This window comes from Adelges cooleyi, unplaced genomic scaffold (assembly GCF_023614345.1).
Source record: "Adelges cooleyi isolate 19-005CV unplaced genomic scaffold, UGA_ACOO_1.1 ACOO_flye_CR_arks_rails_tigmint_CR_PRNA_39, whole genome shotgun sequence".
NCBI classification, from domain to species: domain Eukaryota; kingdom Metazoa; phylum Arthropoda; class Insecta; order Hemiptera; family Adelgidae; genus Adelges; species Adelges cooleyi.
The window spans coordinates 130,256-151,356 of record NW_026096067.1 but is presented as its reverse complement, the minus strand read 5'-3'; the positions used below and the strand labels follow the sequence as shown (position 1 = coordinate 151,356).

The following is a 21,101-nucleotide window of genomic DNA, read 5'->3' as shown; positions in this document are numbered from 1 at the left end:
GTGTAGCCGGGCGGACTGGTACACGGCGCACGCACCCCGTTTATTACGGCGGCGGCGGCGGCGGCGGAATCGATGACGGAGGATCCCGGTCCGCGCGCAGCTTCCCGGGAGCCGAACCCGGGCCGACGTGCACAGGCATCGCGGGTCCCGGCCGCCCGATAACTCGCCCTCCCCTATGCCGCCGCCGCCGCCGCCGCCAGTCACTACCACCCCCTGGATGCGGTGGCGGCGCGCGGCGGCGGTCCAGCGGCGGATACACCGCACATAACGCGCGGCCAGTAGTGTTTGTAGCCGCGTCGTCCCCGGGTTCGCATTGCGCGCGCTATTGTGTAATAGTAGAAATATATATTATAATATCATTGTCATTACACACGACGACCGCCCGAGAAAGCGGGAGCAACCGCCCTAATACATTAATATTACATCCGCTGCCGTCGCGGCGGTTAACCGACAGTTGTTGCAGTCGTACGCGCGCACACACGGTCTCGTATTATCATTATCGCGTGTAACGTACAAACGTATTATTACGTGCGTGCGTGCCGTACCGTACGGTCAGTGTTTTGTTTTTTTTTTTTTTCGGGTTTGTAATAATAACGGTTTTTGGTTTTTGTCGATTTCGGCGATAACGCAATAACATAATAATAATTGATTTCGGACGCGCGCGGTAAAATAAAAAAAAAAATAACCGCCCATAATAATATCTTTATTATTATTGTTATTATTATGCCGCCGCCGCCACAGCCGTCGTCGAAATTCGCGGGACAACGTGTCGTGCAGCATCGTCGCGGATTATTATCGTCCGGTTGCGGTCGCACGTTTTTCTGTTGAAAATACAACGCCACAACAACAATATCTAATCTGTTTTGCTCAAAAAGCGCTCAAGTCTACACAAACACTACTTACGTTTTCGTTTTCATTCGCATTGTTGTTAAAGTTACTTACTTTCACTGCCTACACCGTTTCGCTTTGTATACCTACTAGCGTATAATATCGCGGGTAATCGTTTTGTTTTGTTTTGTTGAACCCAAATGGATTCGAACGCGATGATGATTGATGACGACGACGGCAGCCGACCGCCGTCGTCTATGATGATGTCTACGCCGCCGCCGCCCCCGTCGTTCCACGGCGAGGCACCGCTAGCGCAACCCGACGACGATTTGCGTACGCCCGGCGGAATAGACGACACCACCACGGGCACAGGCTCTACCGTGTCTCCCGTGTCGCCGGTGCACAAGACGAACGCCACCAAGGCGGCCACCATGGACGACGGCGGCGCCGCCGAATACGTCCGGGACATCGGCCGGGACAGCGTCATCATACCGCTGGTGGACAGGGACGACGGCACGCCGCCGCCGCCGCGCCATCAGCAGCCGCAACAGCATCAGCAGCCGCAGCAGCAGCCGCCGCAGCCGGCCGACGACCGCAACGTGCCGGTGGTCAGCATGTCCGGCGGAGCGACGGCGGCCGCCGCGGCGGCACCGGAGTCGGCCAAAGGCGGCGGACAGGCGGAACAGCCTGCGGCGGACGGCAAGAAGGAAAAGGACAAGAAGAAGGACAAAGCCAAGAAAGACGAGCCCAAGAAAGACAAGTGAGTTTTGGATTATTTCGGAGACAATGTCAATGTTCTTTTTTTTTTCACAAAACCCAAATTTTAACGTTTAAAATCGCGTTTTTGTTCACCGACAAAGATGACGAAAATTAAATTCTAAGCATAAAATATTATATCGATGGAAATACAATAACGGTGTGTTGATCACACAATTTCGGTTGGCAATCAAAAGTAACCTTTTAAGACCCGAAAATAATATATAGGCGATTTTTTCGCCCTAAAACTCAATAATTAAACGTTAGGACACTGTTGTATGGAAAACAACACCCCAGCAAAACTCATGGGTATATCTAGCGTTTATAAACAATAACGACCAGGGGCGGGTACAAAGGGGGGGGGGAGAGCTGAAAAACGTCCCTCAAGTTACACTATATGACTATGTATGTATTGCTGGTGTGTGTATTGTCTAGCCTCCAGAATAATTATTAACGATGACAATAAAAAACAATGTGTTAAACTGAAAACATAATATTTTTTCAATTTTTTCGTGATCCGACCAAAACGTTGTAAAATATTTGTCTTATTATTATCACGGTATTACTGCTGCTACTACTAATACCGTTTTCGATTGAATGGAGACATCATCGTTGGAATAAAAGTGGCGCCATTTGCCCGAGGTGGGAGGAGGGAAGAGCACGGTGTTCTACAAAGTCGTTTATATAGCGTACTGGTCGAACCGTCCAAAAAAAACAAAGGGTAAAAAATATAATATTACACCACCACCCTTCTTTTTGGGGAATGTATATATGTTTTTGGGAAACCGTCGACGGGGCGCCGTTTTGGGACGTTGCACACCCTCCGCGCCGGGGGGGGGGGCGCTAGTTTTTGGCTGATTTTTTTACGCTTTTGCTTCGCGTTTGCATTGACTATTGTGCTCTATTATTATTATTCGACAGTACCCGGGCCAATAGTGGTGGGTTCGCGGGTTGTGCAACTGCGACTGTATAGGAACAAAAAAACAAAAAAAAAAAAAAAACCTAACCGTATATATGAAATCGCCGTGCCGTGAGAGAGAGGTGGAACGGAGAGGCGGATGTTTGTTACACTTATTAGCTAAACAGCAACTGCGATGCGATGCGGTTGATCTGCTGCTGGCAGTAGTCGACTGGTAGACCCGACCACCACCACCGGCTAGTGTCTCTGTGTGTCTGTCCGTGCTAGTGTCTCGTGTCTCGTTTCTGATTGATAATTTAAATACACAATAACAATAGCCGGTATACGAGGTATAGGCGCTGTGTGTGTGTTGTTTTTTTTCCGTGTCTTTGGCAGTAAAAAAAAAAAAAACGCCATTAATCGCGTACGGATCCTCCTCTCGAGACAGTGTCACCGACAGTGACGACCGTATGCCATGTTAAGTCCACCACAATAAGAGAACAAGTCTTCGTTCCAAAAAGTAACCCTCCCCCCGCAAAGGACAGCTCTCTCTCTCTCTCTCTCTGTTTTCGCCGTTCATATTGTTATTATTGTCATGGCCAAATCCAAGTCGAGCAGTTCCGGAACGGGTCATTACAAGTGAGTGCATTATATATTGGCGTTTTAATTCGGGGGGAACAGCCCCCCCCATATAGTTTTGGCGTTTTCCACCGAGCTGTGGTACTTGCGTGTACACATTTATAAATCTGTATATGTATATATTTATTTACCGGTACACACCAGAGGTGATAGGAGAGTACAGTAGGGTACATAATATCATATAATACTCGTGGGAAACTCTGTGTATAGTGTCGATCCGGAGGTAACCGGGTGCCTTGTGTGTGTGTGTGTGTGTGCACACTAATTGATGTCAATTGCATTATATTTATTGTATACATATATATATGTATAGGGTATACGTAGGTCGACGTGTCCCATCATAATATATATTTTTATTAATATTTATATACATATATATATAGTGCACACGGTATCATGAGACTTCCGACTGCAGCAGCAGCAGCAGTATATTGCGTCGAGGTCGTTTCAATAATATACTTAACGATAACAAAACGGTGTTAATTAATATGATAAAATATACACCATAAGTACCACCTTTGAAATTTGTTAAATTGGCCGGGAGCGTTAAGTTTTTATTGAAAAATTGCTCGAAGACCTCTTAAAAAAAAAAAAAAAAAATAGTATACACATAATATACAATATGTATATACAAACTCACTTTTAAATATTTATCTCTTAAGGTGCTTGTCATTCTTGTGTGTGATCACTTTTGAGTTGTTAGAATAGTTCAATCTCATAAATTGATTAAAGGCGATTGTTCCCAATGGTTTAATACTTAACACAAAGTTTTCACAATAGGTGCACCAGATACTTGCTACCATTTGCATGCTTTTTACATTTGTCCTATTTTGTTTGTTTGTTTTTTTTCCACAATATTAACCCCACTGGCCCAGATTCTATTCAATGTAAGCCAACAATAAAAATTCTAAAGGTTTTTTTTGTTCGAACGCACTAAGGGTATACACACTTTTACCAGTCGAATTAATGAATGTGCAATCCAAAAAAAATGATATATTATTCTAATATTTTACTCAGGCGTTGCCGTTGAATAATCGAAAATACGGGCCATCTTTGTAGGTAAAAATAAAATATTATAAGGGTGACATAATGTATAATACTAGCCGACCACGTTTGAAAGGTAGAAACGCTTTTAAAAAAGGGGTTAAAAAACAAAACAATCTGTTTTTTTCAACGAGATAAGTGCAAATTAAAAACCGATAGAGATTATAATATTAATAAATTACCTATTTTTTGTTATTATTATTATTATGGCGGCGGCGGTATCGGTGTCGATGAACTATTGTTATAATTATTTGGTATTCAAAGGGCGTTTAACTGTCGTCGAATTCGCATATTATACAGCGGTTGTGTGTATGCGAAAAACAACCGTCGATTCGTGTACTTGGTAAAAAAAAGGAGGCCTTTAACCTTTTTAACGCTTTTTACCTGTAGGCGCGCGTCTATACAAACACTTTTCGGGGCTGAGCACATCATAATCAATCAAAGTGTGTTACACCTATATAGTGTATACTTTTACTCGGTTATACACAAACGGCACTTAGGTTATTATGTTCGCAAACAACAACAACACCTCCTCGTGCCTAATAAATAATAATATTTTATTATGACGACGGCGACGACGACGATGAATAAAAAACGAGACGCTTTTTATTGATACAATAGCGCAGTGTAATAATAATTACTATCATTCGTTAAACAACGACCCAACCCGAATATTTTCCAAGGTATAGGCATTTTTTTTTTTTTTTTGACACACCACGTCCACCACGTATAGGACTATACTGTACTATAGTGGCCGTACAATATATTATATTATATTATAATATAAATATAAAATATATAATATACCTATATATAGGTAAATTCGACAGAGATATATGTAGGCAAATCGAAGGAGTTCGTTAACCCGTCGACGACGGTGTCGGTCGCGCGCGCTCAGGCGACAGGAAATCCTCGAGGGGGGAAAAAAAACGGCGGTTTTTGTTTTGTATGTTTGATTTTGTCCTTTTTTTTTTTTCATTATTATTACTATTACCTATTATCTATTATTTTTTAAATACTCTTCACGATTTCTCTCCACCGCGACAGCCACACAGTCGCGGTCTCGATAATCGAGCATGCATAACCAAAAAGTGAGGGAAATACACAAAAAAAAAAAAAAAAACCTCCTACAACAACAACAACGCACAATCCGTAAGAAGAAGAAGAAGAAGAAGAAGCTACCGGCGGTCATGGTGTCGACCGATTCGAGAGGGGTGGGGTGGGGGAGGGGAGGGCAGAGGAAGAGGGGAGGATGCGAAACGATAGGATGTTATATTGTATGTTATTATTCAAGTGAAGTGTGTATAAAAAAAACCACCCAAAAAAAAAAAAAAAAATACAATAAGGAAATCTTCGTGAAAGTCTTTTTGTGTCAGCGCGTAGTGTTCGGGTATATATATATATATAGCTATAACATATATATATATATATATATTGTTTTTTTCTTGTATATTATATCCAGAGGAAACTGAGAAAACCGAAGGACGTTATAACCTGTATATATATATATATATATATATTTAAATAATAATTGTAATTAAAAAAAAAAGCCTCCGCGTCGAGACATTGGCGGAAATGGGGTGGGGGAGACGGTGCTTGTGATACTAAAAAACTTAAAAATTTCAAAATTAGCGCTGATTTTAGGTTTTTAGAATCCTAAGACCACCACCCCCAAATTCCCACCAACGTATTGGAGTGTGAATTATTTCAGTGATAAAATCAAACTTGCCAGAAACGCGAACATTAGATAAGAGCATTGTGCACCCGTGTCTAAAGGCAACAATGTGCTTGATATTGGGATGGGGATACGATTAGGGTGGATCGCCTATAATATTATTATAAATCTATTGCCATAGCTGTTACCCTTGTATGGGGCGATTAACAGGCGAAATGAAAATAATTTTCAATACTAGTCGATGATTAGCTTAAACCGAATCGAAATGCACTAGCTTATACCTTTATATCTCCCTGTGTAATTTTTCTGTAGGTATATACATTTTAATTTTTTTTATCGATTTAATTAATTTGATAAATGATAAATTATGCTTTGTGTACACCATATTATGCCCACATTTGTGCGCTATATTTCAAAATATATATATAAATTGTTGGTCAAATAAAGTGCAACTCTCAGGTAAGAAGATTTCTATAGATTTCTATAGCTAAAATATTTTACACACACACACAAGACATGAATTATTCGCACAAAGACAATGTGGTATTTTGCCGCTTATAATACATACGGACTGGGGCGGATTGTGTAAAGAGGGCGGAAACTGTTGTTAAAGCGCGCGCGCGTGCCACGCTGTACCTACCGCGCTGTACCGGCCGCACAGACTCGGCGGCCGCGCCTCTTGTTGCCCTCAATACAGGCTGATGTAAGACATCTGATTTACTGGAAAAACTTTCCCCTACACTATAGGGGTAGCTAGTCACACGGCTTACTGCTGTATTATTCAATACTTTGGGGAAAAAAAATGTGTTTACCACAATCCCTTACGCGCAAAACGAGTACCTATGGACTTGTTTTTTTTTTTTTTAGCAATCTGTTCGCATGCTCTGACTTTCCCATTTCATTACATACCTATTTTCTCCTTATAACCGTCGCCACCTTACCTGTCTTATCCAAATCTAACCTGAACCATTCATATAAAAAATTGTTTGAGATTCATACCAAAAGTGGTGAGGAGATGGGTTAAATAATTACAGTGCTTAAGGATTCCCAGTTTATTCAGTCTTTGCCAAAATTGCAACAATACAAATTTTGTTGGATATCGCGTTTTATTGGGATTTAGCGAGAAAATAACAAAGCGTTAATAATTACCTACTGTTTTAGAATAAAGCAAAAATCGAGGAATTATTTCATCTATTAGTTCTCAATTTTTAAAACTTGCACTTTTAGTAGGTGTTTTTTCCCTACGCGTCAAGTTCCAGCAATATAATATTGTGTGGATAATTCTGTAAATTACTTTGAGTTAACCGAGAACAATATTAGATATTAGTTGGAATCGCTCAAATTATTATTTCCAATTGACATACATTGATATGTTCAACATGTTGTTATTTTTTTCTTCTAATAACAAATTACAACTTTTTGCTAACGGTTTAGTGTTTTGTTTTAACCGTTTATCATTTTTTAATAATTAGTATAACCGAATCATAACGAATCAGTTAGTACAATATGTTGATACCCAGCTGTTGATCAATATTGGGGACCCAATGTTCGTTTACTTACCAACCTAGGCAAGTGCCGGCAGTACAATACTGTGTGGGATAAATTCGGATACGGTCATTAGGGTATTATATATTTTAACTTGGTTTATTTTTGTACCTGAGGTACCTGTATTGGAAGTAATTTTAATTAACAAGGAAAACCATACCCACTCACTTCAACTTATGTGTTCATGGTAATTTTTCTCATCTGTCCTCTCTTCTCCACACCTCTTCTATTTTTTCCTTCCCTCTGATGTTCCCTTTCTCCTCTTCTTACCTGCCTTGTTCACTCCTCACTTCTATCTTCTATGTTCCTACCAGCTCTTATTTTCTGCACCACTCGTCGCTCGATGTCACAAAGTTAGCTCTAACCTAAACCAAACCTAGCCTTACCCGTCTCATCCAAAACAAACCCGAACCTAATGTAATCCGTTTGTGTTTCATATACCAAAAGTAGTGATGAGATGGGATTTTTCAGGATATTTACAGCGTTTTTCAATCATGCACGCCCCCAATTTTTTTGAAGCGCCAAAGCGTTAGAAACGCCAATCATAACTGTGTTCTGACTGACACAAACGGCAAATAAATGTCAAGTCCCAGCAATGTAATATTGTGTGGATAAATTCGGTAAATTACTACTTTTGAGCCAAACCGACTAACGGCCAACGGCGGAAAAGCCGCGTACCATAACGTCGCGTTATTAGCCAATTATTGTGTTGTTACAGCGGCGTTTACCGGCGCGTTTAGCCCGCGTTCTCCGTGTGTGACCAAGCGTGAACAGCATCTCATTCGGCCCGGTTGTCGCGCGTTTCACGGCGGTTACCGCGCGGTGGTCGCCTTCCGTCCGCCCCCGTGCGTTCCCCGCACACTCGAGATCAATCCGCCGGCAACAGCCTAAGAGTGCTTTTGACACACTCAAGTCCCCTTTGGCCCGTTCAGGCGGAACTGGCAATATCGTCACGAATTAAACACCCTCGGTTGATACTCAAACAAAACCGATAATTAGGTATTTCAACGATAAACCCATTGGAGTGTTGTCGTTTCGCGAAGGTGGACGAGTATTTAACTGGAACTCGGTTATTTCATCCGAATATAATCGGCGCACTTTGCAGAACGGCACTTGAAAGTGACAATATCAATGAAACAAAAAAAAAGAAAAAAAAAAAGGGGGGAAATAAATAATATCTAATTATCTTTTTTGATGATTAAAACATCAAGTAAGAACGGTAATTGAAATCAATTCAAAATGTTGATAACTTGTTGTGAATAGGAAAAAAAAAAGCTAACAGTGAGATGATAGATATTTGAACAATACAAGATAATAATACATACAGGTAGATTTGATTTTGAATGAAATAATAAAAGATATATTTGAAATAATTCTCCAAAAATTAAAAATCAACAAAGTCTACATAACGACATCGACGTGGTAAACGTTGTTTTAAAATGTTATTCAAACGAAATGAGAAATTTCTATTCGTTTAACAAACATGTTTGCTAAATAATTAAATAGTACAATTTAAGTATTAAAAAAAATGAGTTAAACTAACAACGTATTTTTGCTATATAATTTGAAAATAATTTTAATAAGCGTTTAATAAAAAAAAGATTATCTCGGCAAATCATTGACTTTCCAGCTGTGACATTAATTTAAGGGCTGATCAATACATGGGTATCATTGTATAATTTGTTTAAGATATTCAACATTTTTTTAACCTATGTTTAAAGCATACATATCCGGTCTTTAATAATGAAAATAATTTAACCGAGTATAGCTTTATTATTATTGACCCGGGCATTACAAAAATACAAATGTTTCAAATTTTATCTTTTATGTACATTCCTTGTTTTATCACTCCTAGTCCACTATTATAGTAGTTAAAAGTAAAGAAATAAGTGTCTTTTAAAAAAAAAAAAAACAATAATACGTTAAGATAAATAATAAAAACATATTTTATCATAATATATAGAGTACTAACCGCTCAACAATGAAGATTTATTATTTTTCTTTTGTGTGGTCTTACAATATTTTCGGCGCTTTAATTTGCCCATACTGCACATTAGTTCATCTTTTAGCTTCGGTGCGGAGCTGAGAAGGTATTGTTTTTACAATGATGTGTTTTTATTTTTGTGTCTGGACCCACGATATTTCGTAAGCCGCTAAACCGATTTCTTCATGTAGCAACATTATATATGAGAAATCATACCTGGAAGGTTCTTTAGTAGGCCAAAATTTAAAAAAGACACCCCTTCCCCATCAAAATCGAGAAAAACACCCAAAAAACGTACAAATTTTTCAACTTAAAATTACGATGCTCTATAACTTTTTTAAAAATAGTCGAAAAAGTTCCAAATTTATATGGATTGTTCTTCAAACATAGTACTGTCGATAAACATTAACAAACCTAAAAACTATCCTAAGCCCTTTCCCCTAGAAGGGATAGAATTTTTTTCTTTATTTCACTTTTTCAAGCAAAGTTTTAGAGATTTAGATCTGAAAATTACACCGAAGGTAGATATCTAAAATGGAACTATAACATGTACAATTTTCTCAAAAATCTGTAGTCAAAAATTTTTTTTTATTAAAGAAAAACACCAAAAATAGTGTAAATTTACACTTTGGCCGTAGTCGGTTGTTTCTAGGTTGCTATGTGTGAATGATTTTCATTATATTGTTAACTACGATGTATGGGGGGTAACTATGACAGTATCTTTTTATAGACCAACCCTTATCACGTATCCACCCCGCACAAGACTAAATGTTAAATTTTAAGTACATCACTGCTGGTCCCGCGATATCTTCTAAACCGCTATAACTGGTAAACCTGTAGACCCGTGACATCTCCGTCCCCACTATGCCCCAACCCCCCCCCCCCCCACTGTACTGGCTTTTTTCCCCTATATTTTACTCTATATTTACCCAATGATATATGGTTTACTCTATGGCGTATACAGGTCTAAGTACTCGACGGCCGGGGCTGATGGAACAACCGGAGAGGACGGCAACTCGGCCGCTGCGCAGAGGTACTCCTCCGGGGCCACCGGATGTCCGGCCACCACGGAATACGTGCTGCTCACCGTGCTCTGCGCCGTGCTGTTGATCGCTTGCACGGCCGGCACCGTTTACTGGACAGTGGCGTTCCGCGGCGGATACGACACCACGCCGGCCGCGGCCGCCGGCGGTTCGTCGTGGTTCCCGTGGCCACCGCCGAGCTTCAAGGAGATCCTACACGTGGGCGTGTTCACCTATCAGCTGCAAAACGGGTCTCAACAGCCTGCCGATCAGTCCTTTTTCACCACGACCACCACGGCCCAGCCGCCCGTCTCTCAGAACGCGTCCCAGAAGATCAGCCTGGCCGAAAGACGTTTCAACTTGCACCCCACCATGATGACGGCCGGATTCGTCACCATCACCGGATTCTGTGAGTACCTATAGATATATAGATATCCATGGTAACCATGGTATGTGTGGTAACCATATGTTTTTTGTCTTTGTGATACATAGAAAACGTGGTAACGTTAACGATTAAGATAACGGACAATGTAATGGTAATGCTAATGATAATGTTAAAGACAAAGACAAAAACAAAGATAAAGATACATTTTGAGATTGTTTTATTCGGGATGTTCGAATATGCCGCCATTGTTGTCCAAACATGCTTGAACTATTCTCTCAAACGTACCACGGTTATCACACATACCACGGTTACCATACATACCACGGTTACCATGGGCATCACAATAAAATAACAAAACTAAAAATAGCTAAAGAGACATTTTTTCTACTAACCCTCGTTAGTGCATCATGAATCCGTCTTATAGTACCTGTATGGGAAGACATTTTAATTAACAAGAAAAACCATACCCACTCACTTCAATTATGTGTTCATGGTAATGCTCTAACCTAAGTCTAATCTAAACCAAACCTAGTCTTACCTATCTTATCCAAAACAAACTTGAACCTAATCTAATCTGTTTGTGTTTCATATACCAAAAGTAGTGATGAGATGGGATTTTTCAATATTTACAGTGCTTAATCGTGCAACCCTATTTTTTTCAAGGAAATTACGCCCCTGGCACATCCTCAATTTATTTTCCAAAATTTCAACTGTATTGAATGACCTAAAACACCAAAGCGTTAGAAACGCCAATCATAGTTCTGACTGACACAAACGGCAAATGTCAAGTCCCAGCAATATAATATTGTGTGGGTTAATTCAGTAAATAACTTTGAGCTAATTGAGAACAATTATTATTTGAAATCGCTCAATTTGCATAACGCTGTCAAATGATGGTATACTATTATTTAGATTTGACATACAATATTTTCAACATGTAATTATTCATTTTTTATGCTATGTTTTTTTTCCCAATAACAAATCACAACTTCTTAAACCTGACAGTCAATTGTGATACACGCTGTATACTATAATAACAATTACCAACGTAAGAGTTTTGACAATAAAAAACACTGTTCCGACTTAAACAGAGTGCATAATTTAACAATAAAAAAAAAAACAATACAACGTTTGGTGTAGGTGAGCCACAAAAATCTCTACCGCGCATATATAGCAATACACTAACAAAGAGTATTAATTACTAGGTACACCGGCTAGCATTAATGTAATAAAATCCGTTAAGCACTGATTATCTACGGGGTGTCCCATTGCAACACCTAGATTTTCGAATTCAGTTTATTGTACTAACGTTACCTATTTTTATTTCGGTTAATAACATTTGCATTAAAATAATACTTTGGTAGGACTAGCCACTTTTATTAAGTGTCGATTTTTATTTATTATACTTGTTTAACTTGTTACATTTCTTTATAATATCTGTAATTTGATTACAGAATACAATTTAATGTGCCCTATGTACCTAATATGGTTTTTGATGAGTTTGAGTTATTGCAAACAATTACAAATAACTTGTACCTTCTTTTTTGTGTTATAAATACATTGAAATGTACAATTTGTGTATTTTCATAGACATCCAAAACGACTACACTGAATAATTAAAACTGTACGCACCTGCGTTTAGTGTGTATAGTTATATTTAAAAATTTATGTATAATATATAATTTTTATATTTGAAAACTTCTCCAGAGTAGCACCCAGCAGTAGGTATTAACTAAATATACAATGCAACGGGTAAGTCCTCGAAGGACACACAAAGTGTATATGGGTTTTTATTGATGTATCGCTTTACAAGTATTAAGACATAACGACGTCGTTGTTCGTGCGACATAATCGCTTGTAATAAATAATAGATTTGTTTTTTTCTCTACTCTAGAATTACCGACTATTTTACAACTGCAAAGTATACACACTATACACCCACGCACCCTTGTGAACGTCCCTCGTGGTGGGAAAGGGCGATGACGTCGCGTGGTATACCTCACTCAAAGGGGTGATATTATTAAACCGCGTACCTGTCATGATGTACTACCTCGTTAAATGCGACAATCCATAATAGTTGGTGTATATTATTATGACGGATGACTCACACGTGATAAACAAATAAACGCCTCCCCGCCGTGCACCTCTCCTAGAGGGCAGTTTTTTTTCTTTTTTTTTTTTTAAGGGAGGTCGGTGGCTTTAATGTGACTCGTTGACGGAAAAATTCTTCCATCTTTACCACGGTAAACGTGTCCTGTGTCTTCGGATGATTCTCTGTCGCTTATTTTAATTATCTGATAACATTTACCTTTACAGGAATGATCGATTCCCCCTTGTCACGCTATCCCCTGCCCCCCCCCCCTTTGTGTAACCACGGAACCGGCTGGCTGGGGAAGCCATAAGACATCATATTGGTGTCGAAAAAAAAAACCCCCTTCCTTACGTATTGTATATAGTCGACCTAACAACCAGCCCTATTCACAGGGCTGGTAAAACGTGTAATCCAAAACGTTTTGTTGATTTATTGAATTTGATTTGTATTTTCTATTCCAGCTATTCTCGTTTACCGATTGGCGTCTAAGTGCACTGGACCCGGATGCAAAACGTCTTATCTCAAGCTGACACACTCTTTGCTGCACAGTCTGGTCGGCATACCGTGCGTGTGCATAGGCGCCCTCGCGGCCGCCCAGTACCACACTTCTACCCGTCTGCCACATTTGTACACGGTGCACAGCTGGATGGGCACTTTCACTTACTCTCTGTTCTTAGTGCAGGTAAGAAGACAAGAGAAATCGGTTGCAAAAGCTCAAAAGATCTTTGAAAAAAAAAATGCCATACATTTTATCATGTTGTCCGACTGGATACAAGAAATTTGATGTCGTTGTTTTCGCGTTACACTTTTACAGTCACGCGATAAGAGACAAGTGATAAGAGAGAAGTGATAAGAGATAAGAGATAAGAGACAAGAGATAAGTGATAAGAGATAACATTTCCATAATTCAATGTTTTAGCGTGGAGCGGAGAAAATAACTAAGTTTTTTTTTAATCAGATCTTATCCCTTTGGTTAAAAAAATTGAAGGAAAACAGTTAATGGCAATCCCAGGTTTTTTTTAACTGCAGTTCAGTAATACAATATTTAAAGAATACCTCGAATGAATTTGCCACTATTTAGACTGTTTTTCTAAAAGTTGTTTTCCAATATTTTTTACAAAACATAAAAATCCGGTATCTAATAACGAAATTACTCATACCCCTCATAGCTTTGTTGTTGTTGACCCAGGAATTAAACATGTTTACAAATGTCATAAAAAGGAATTGCTGTCGGAAAATTATCAACAAAAAGTTGAATAATCGAGCGGGTTTATTCCATAACTCTCATTTTCACATTGCCACTGACAGTGTATGTTTAATATTTCTTCTTCCACTTGGCTTGAACAAATGGTGGGGTCTGCCAGTCAAATACACTCTATCCATCAAAATGTCTTTATTCACTCCACCCATCTCCGTTGATCACATCCGCCCACCTTATTTTTCTCTGGTCTACATTTACCCTTTATCTGTTTTCTCATTTTTCCTGATGTTGGCTTAACCCCAAAACTTCCTCTTGAAATGGCATTCTTTATTTTGTCTAATCTATTCACTCCACATATCCATCAAACATTTCCGTTTCAGCAACAAATTGTTGTGTAGCCAGACAATCGTATCCACACTAATACTAGAAATATATTTTAAGCACATTGTTGTCATTAGGTACAACCATGGTTTTATCTATATGTTTTGTGTTTCTGCCATTACAGATTCGCAACGAAGCATTTATTTGAAATTGTCATTTTATCACTTTCAGTTTTATTAAACCGTATAGACCCGTGACCTTAATTGAGCCCCTACTTGTTCTCTTTAGTAATGGACGAGATAATTGGACGAGAGACTTGAAGAGTGTAGAGAAGTGCTTGAAGGGAATAGACTGAGGATGAGTAGAAGTAAAACGGAGACAATCGTGTTGGATTTTTGAGAAAGTTCAAGTGCAAGACAGATAATGCAGATGGGTGAGGTTGATAGGTTCAAGTACTTAGCATCGGTAGTTCAAACAAATTGTGGATATGAAAATGAAAGTGAGAAACAGGATAACTTGTTGATGGATGAAGTAGAGGGGACAGAGAATGAGTGTAGCGGAGATGAGAATGCCAGGATGGACGAGTGGAGTGACTAGGGAGGATAGAATAAGAAATGAATACATGAGAGGACGTGTCTAGGAGATGCATCAATTGAACGGGGAAAATGAGAGGGAATAGGTCGAGATGTGTGGACTAGGATGGTCGACACCATATTATGCAGTTGGCCGTGTAAGGCCAAGACAGTGTAGAAGACGTACAGACTTGTGACCACCCAGGTGTTGTACCTGCCTTTGTCGTTGGTGTTGGCTAAAAGAATACTTGCGTTGTACTGTTTTTTAGCTGATCTTGGGCTTGTTCACATTCGTCGTGTTGTTGTGCTGCCGGGCCGCCACTGCCCGTTGCCGTTTGCGGTGCTTCGCACCCGTCCACGCCACCCTGGGCCTTTGCACGTTCACCCTGGCCATAGGCACTTGTTTGACCGGATTGCAGCAACGCGCCGACACCGTGGTCTACACGTCCAACAACGGGTACGTGTTACGACGGCCGCAACAGCGGTTCATTATCATCATACCTTATTTATTTTTACCGTCGTTAATTAATGATTTTACTCGAAACAAAACAATTTGAACTTTACCCGACCACGTGAATAATATATATATTATAGCGAACGGCAGAGATCCGCGGCGGAACAGACCGTTATCAACGCGTTAGCCGTGATACTGGTCTTGACGCTCATGTCGGTCATGTATGCCCTTGTAATGTTGAAATCGTCGGCCAGTAAGCACAGCAGAAGACAATTCAACGGCCACACGTTTCAACTGGTCTCCTCGTCCAACGGAGTGTAGTAGTCGGTCCTTGTCGCCTACCATTTTTTTTATCCTACTACCATCACATAATACTATTGTATACACACACACACCTACTCGACCATAATATATACAGATCTCTTTTGCTTTCCCAGCATTTATATATTTTTCCTTATACGATATCATCATTACCAGTGTTATTATATTTGTTTCCGTTCCTAAACAACAATTCACATGCTAAACCCCTTCGTTTCCGATCGACTATTATTATATTACGTGAGCGTTACAAATAATATTATATACAGCTATATGTCTAATATTATGCGGTGGTTGATTGGTGTTGGCAATTAACAATCATTATTATTATTGCATATACGGTTGCAGTTGGAGGATTTGGAACTAACAAAAAAAAAAAAAAACATAAAACTAACCGGGAGGTTTTTTTTTTTTTTTTGGTGTACAGTTGGTAAAATTGCTTGCAGTTTGTAAAATAATTTTATTCATCTTAGATTTGTTACAATATTAGTTCGTCATGTCGACTACTCCTTAATGTGTACTGACTAAATGACTGTTAAATATTTATTGATCTCTGGTGGTAAATCATAAGAAGTAACCGTTTTAATAATACCCAAAAGCTCTGACTAATTAAGGATTTATCAAAATAAAATAGATAATATGATAATATGAATATGATTACAGCCGAAAAATATGAATTACAAATTCTTTTTGTAGTCGAGATGTGACAAACTAGTATAAAATATATTGTACGTTACCATCCTCCACTTCATTGTTTACTAAAGCAAATAATAATAATTTAAACAAGTAACGACCAGTTTTGTTTTACAGTTATTTTTTTTTCAACCCTTAACTCGACAAAAAAAATTTTAATTATTAAAAATATTATTAAGTTGGTGAAGGGAAATAACGATTAAAATCTAGGTTTGAAAATTATTGAGAGTCAGGTAATGTATGGAAACTTAATACGACAACTGTTTCTACAATGAAAATATTTGGTCTTTTATCAAAGGGAGAGAGGGTTATTATTATTAGTATTTTTAAATGAATGCAGAACCACTTAAATTCAAAACATTTACTAACAATCGTCGTTTTGAGGTTCTCACGGGGCTGAAAATCGTAGAGGGGTGCTTAAGCATCCTTTTGAGTGTAAAAAAGAAATATACTAATCTTATGCTAACCTCCCCCTGCTCCTCTAATACGGTTTAGGCTGCTGTGTACATATTCACGCCTAAACACATTATGCATAAGTCAAGGTGTATGTTTTGTAAATACATTGGTCGTTCATTGTAAAAGTGGTGTAACTCTGTAAATGAGTCGCATCTCGTCATATCTTTAAACACTGAACGAATACTTACCTGGAAATTAATTAAAAATAAGCTTGTTATTTCAAAATTCACTAACGATGAGATGATTAACTTTTACAATGAACGTCACATACCGTCGGTCGATATGCAACACCGCATTTCTCGTTTCGCTCAACTTTGCAGTGTGGCCAACTTAATTTGGCAAAAAAAAAAAAAAAATGAGATATGAGGTGTTGCATTTTCAGCGACGGTATACGTATATATTATATTAATCGCGTTAGAATGTGCTTGAACTTAATCGTTGTCGGTTTTCAGAAACCTCAACTTGGCCGGCATTGTCAACGAGAAACTGCACACGGCCGCCGCGGAACCCCTGGTGATCAACTGCCTTGCCACCCTGTTCGTGCTTACCCTGGTCGTGGTATCCTACACGGTCCGCCGCGACTCGCTGAAGAGATACCGCATCGGCGCCGGAGGACCGCCGTTGATATCTTCGGCCACCGTAAGTCCCATGCGCGGCCCCACCGGTGCCTCGATCAAGTCGTCGGGCTCCACCAGAAAGCTTCAGCCACCCGTTTAAGCGTCAAATCCGCTTTTTTTCCCACCCGAAAATATGTAATCCGCCTAAAATATATTTCCAAACGCCGCGATTCCTCTGCCATTCTTCCATTTTTTTAGTCTATAAAGTTTCCATTTTATACATAATTATTATATTATTATATATTCCGAACATACCTACAGGGTGTAATGCACGGTTCTACCGAGCTTCAAACGAGACAATCTGGATGCTCTATATGGGTACAATAAATAGTATTTATTTTTTTTATTTAATAAAAAATTATTTAAAATAGAACTCGTATATCATTAAAATATTGTTGTGCGAAACAAATAACTTCAGATTTGAATTCGGGAGAAAAAATCGTATCGAATTGATATGTAACATGATTTTTTTGGTATCTAGCCACACTTGCGTCCGCCGAGTGGCCAATGAGTGGCCAATGAGTGGCCGGCATGTGACCAAAACCAACATATGACATGTGACACATCACTTTGGGTTAGAATTTTATTCTCAATCCATTGGTGTCCTTAGAATTATTTTATACTAAATGATGTGTCGCATGTTATTTGTTTGGCCACCCTGTGGACGTATGTGTGGCCAGATACCAAAAAATCATGTTACTACATATCAATTCAACGCGATTTTTCCTCCCGATTTCAAGTCAGAAATAATTTTTTTCGCTAAACAATTTTTAGCGAATAAGATACGAGTTTCGTTTTAAATAGTTTTTAAATTTAAAAAAAAAAATGAATACCATTTATTGTACCCATAGAGCATCATGAATGTCTCATTTGAAGCTCGGTAGAACTTTACATAACACCCTCTATATTAAACTATTTTAATATATTGTGTGAGCGATACCCCCCCCCCCCGTACCGTGTACGCCTTAGAACTGACATGCATACACCCCGGATGCCGCCATTTTGATTCCGTTTTGATTTTCGACGATGGTTTCTGACTTCGTAATGTTGATATCGACTTTTTTTTTGACCGGTGATAAAATAAAATAAAATAAAAAAATTGGTACGCACAAAATGAACTATTTTGTCAGATTTTTATCATGGAATAAACTATATTACACCGTTTTTTCCATGACAGAAATCAAGATGGCGGAATCCGCGCGGGATCTATATTTGTTTTCACTATGCGCATAACCTCGAATATAGTTAGCACGACTTAACCCGACTATAGGTACACTGGCAAGACAAGGAGTGCAAACGACCAATTAGCTCTGATAATTAAATATACATATGTGTGTGAGCATTGTTAATACCTGGTACCCGGTTAGTACCATTGTTAGTGCCTGGTCGATCAGAGCTCTGTCTGTGTTGTAATAGAATGAACACACAATAATACTATATTGGTTTTCTAATCGTACGCGGTACCTGCCCGCCCATTATTGACTACTTTAGACAATTAACGTTATATTATTATTATTATATTTTAGCGGAATAAGGCAAAAAAAAAAAAAAAAATGTGTTCTGACAAAATGTCCAAAGTGACTTTTTTTTACTACATCGAATAATAAGACCACCTCTTTTTTTTTCCTAACATAATATATTAATATTATATTACAACGACTTCGCTCCCGTATGCTGCAAAATGATAACATATTTTATCATAACTAATAGTGTTGAATAATTATTACTGTAGTTTAGTGTATTATTGTAATTTAACAAGTCCAATCCGTTGGCGAACGTGCGTTAAAAGTACCTATCTAAATAATACGTTAATTATTAAAATAGAAAATACATGTAATCATAAATCGACCAAAAAAAAAAATTAAATTAAAATAATTACAAATTTATTACATTCTCGGTGTACCTAAACATACATTGACAAAACACCGTATTTTAAGGATAATTAGATTTATATATATACATTTTATTACATTAGGTATCTTATTATAATTATTATTATAGCGTTTTTAAATTTAATATAGTAGTAATAAAAATATATTATACGTTGTCTCCGGACAAACGAGTACAATATAATAGCAGTCTCAAGTTTCTATAATTATAATAATAAGTGTACAATTATATATATATATATAAAACAAATATTATTACCTATTTATGAGATAGCATTTATGTGTAGAGAGTAGAAATGTTTTAATTATTGTTTTCGTTATACCTATATATATAAAAAAAAAAAAAAATGAAATCTTTCCTTATTATTATATATTTGAATATTATATAAATAACGTTTTTTCTTACAGTAATTATTATATTAATTATTATTATTATTGTCATTACGAGACGGTTTTTTTTCTGGTGTGTTGTATTATTGTATTAATAATAGATTTTTAGCATTTTATTATAATAGTAATAATAATAATTATACAACTATTAGCGTTTAAAACAAGCACTCACCGACCGAGTACACCTTTCGCAATTTTAACTCTAATAATCGCGTACCCATTCGTCGTGTGTATTATAGATTAATGTATTATTAATAATAATTATTATTAGTCGTTTTCTTACTACAACATATATATATAATATATACTAAGTACCTAATATAATTTACAAATTTCCAAAAAAAAAAAAATTCCAATACAAATGTGTTTTTATTTCCAACAGCGATCACTGTGATTTATTAATATTCAATTTTGAGGGGTAACCCTTGGAGGAATATTTTCAGAATTTTGTTTTCCTTGACTTTTTGGTACATATTTAACTGTATTTTTTAATATTTTGAAAATTGTTATCATCAATCCTTATAGGCCAAAAAGAGGGTAGGTAATCTGTAGACAGGAACCGTTTGTCTGTCATTATTTCCAAACCGTTTTCTAGTCATTTCCTAGTTGTCAGAATGTTATCGCCAATTGGAAAATGCGGAAAAAGTCATAGCTAATGGACGGTTAAATGAAAATAAAAAATTCAAACGCTAACATATTGTTAAATTTTTCGTCTACAAATGTATGCAATTAAAAACATATGTTGCCATTAAAAAAAACCAAAAATCCCCCTTCTTGGCTTGTGAGGATTGGTGATAAAAATTTTCAATGTATTGAAAAATGTAGTAAACTATGTACTAAAAAGTTTAGGAAAAAAAATGCTTAGAATATTCATATGAACTCAGAGAAAATGAGTGTCTTACGCATTTATTATGCCAATTTTTGTTAATATTCAATTTTGGAACGATTGCAGTGCATCTGTATTCCGCTGTCCTGGTTTATTTAAATTGATAATAATAACGATTGGATAACATAATAAATAACACATTACATTGCGCCATGGGAGCAAATTCCGAGTTGGCCAATTTAAGCGTCGACCAATTGCTTACAAGGTTAGACGGATTTGTGTCCCCTTGATTTACACAGCTCATATGGTTGTTGACGAACATCAGAATAATAGCAAAAAAATTTACCTTCGCAGCTGACCCATAAAAGTACTTACCACATTTTGGTATTTAAACTCAATTTTGTTTTTTAAAAAAAAAATCACAAAGAAACAAGCCTTTTGCCTCGTTCAATACTGGTATTTATAATATTGATAACTTTTACACACATACAACTAT

At 37.7% G+C, this 21,101-nt stretch overlaps 1 protein-coding gene across 2 annotated transcripts; it reads left to right on the top strand.

Moving 5' to 3' along the window:
• The first annotated feature begins 289 nt into the window (after positions 1-289).
• On the top strand, positions 290-20,093 carry LOC126841541 (uncharacterized). Of its 2 annotated transcripts, XR_007686186.1 has the most exons (6): positions 290-1,588; positions 10,334-10,800; positions 13,330-13,550; positions 15,232-15,419; positions 15,557-15,974; positions 17,336-17,457. XR_007686186.1 is itself a non-coding variant. In XM_050578110.1 (5 exons), exons 1-5 carry the CDS (start codon positions 1,029-1,031, stop codon positions 17,598-17,600), a joined length of 1,701 nt encoding a protein of 566 aa, XP_050434067.1. In that variant the 5' UTR covers positions 290-1,028; the 3' UTR covers positions 17,601-20,093. The 2 variants fall into 2 exon arrangements, 1 of the variants encoding a protein (XP_050434067.1); XM_050578110.1 differs by lacking the exon at positions 15,557-15,974 and having other exon boundaries at positions 17,336-20,093.
• Positions 20,094-21,101: the final 1,008 nt, after the last annotated feature.

Excerpts from the sequence above, each read along its gene's own strand:
- LOC126841541 (XM_050578110.1), top strand. The coding sequence starts at position 1,029 with ATGGATTCGAACGCGATGATGATTGATGACGACGACGGCAGCCGACCG. Across the intron at positions 1,589-10,333 it reads GACGAGCCCAAGAAAGACAA|GTCTAAGTACTCGACGGCCG; the intron begins GTGAGTTTTGGA and ends TGGCGTATACAG. Across the intron at positions 13,551-15,231 it reads ACTCTCTGTTCTTAGTGCAG|CTGATCTTGGGCTTGTTCAC; the intron begins GTAAGAAGACAA and ends ACTGTTTTTTAG.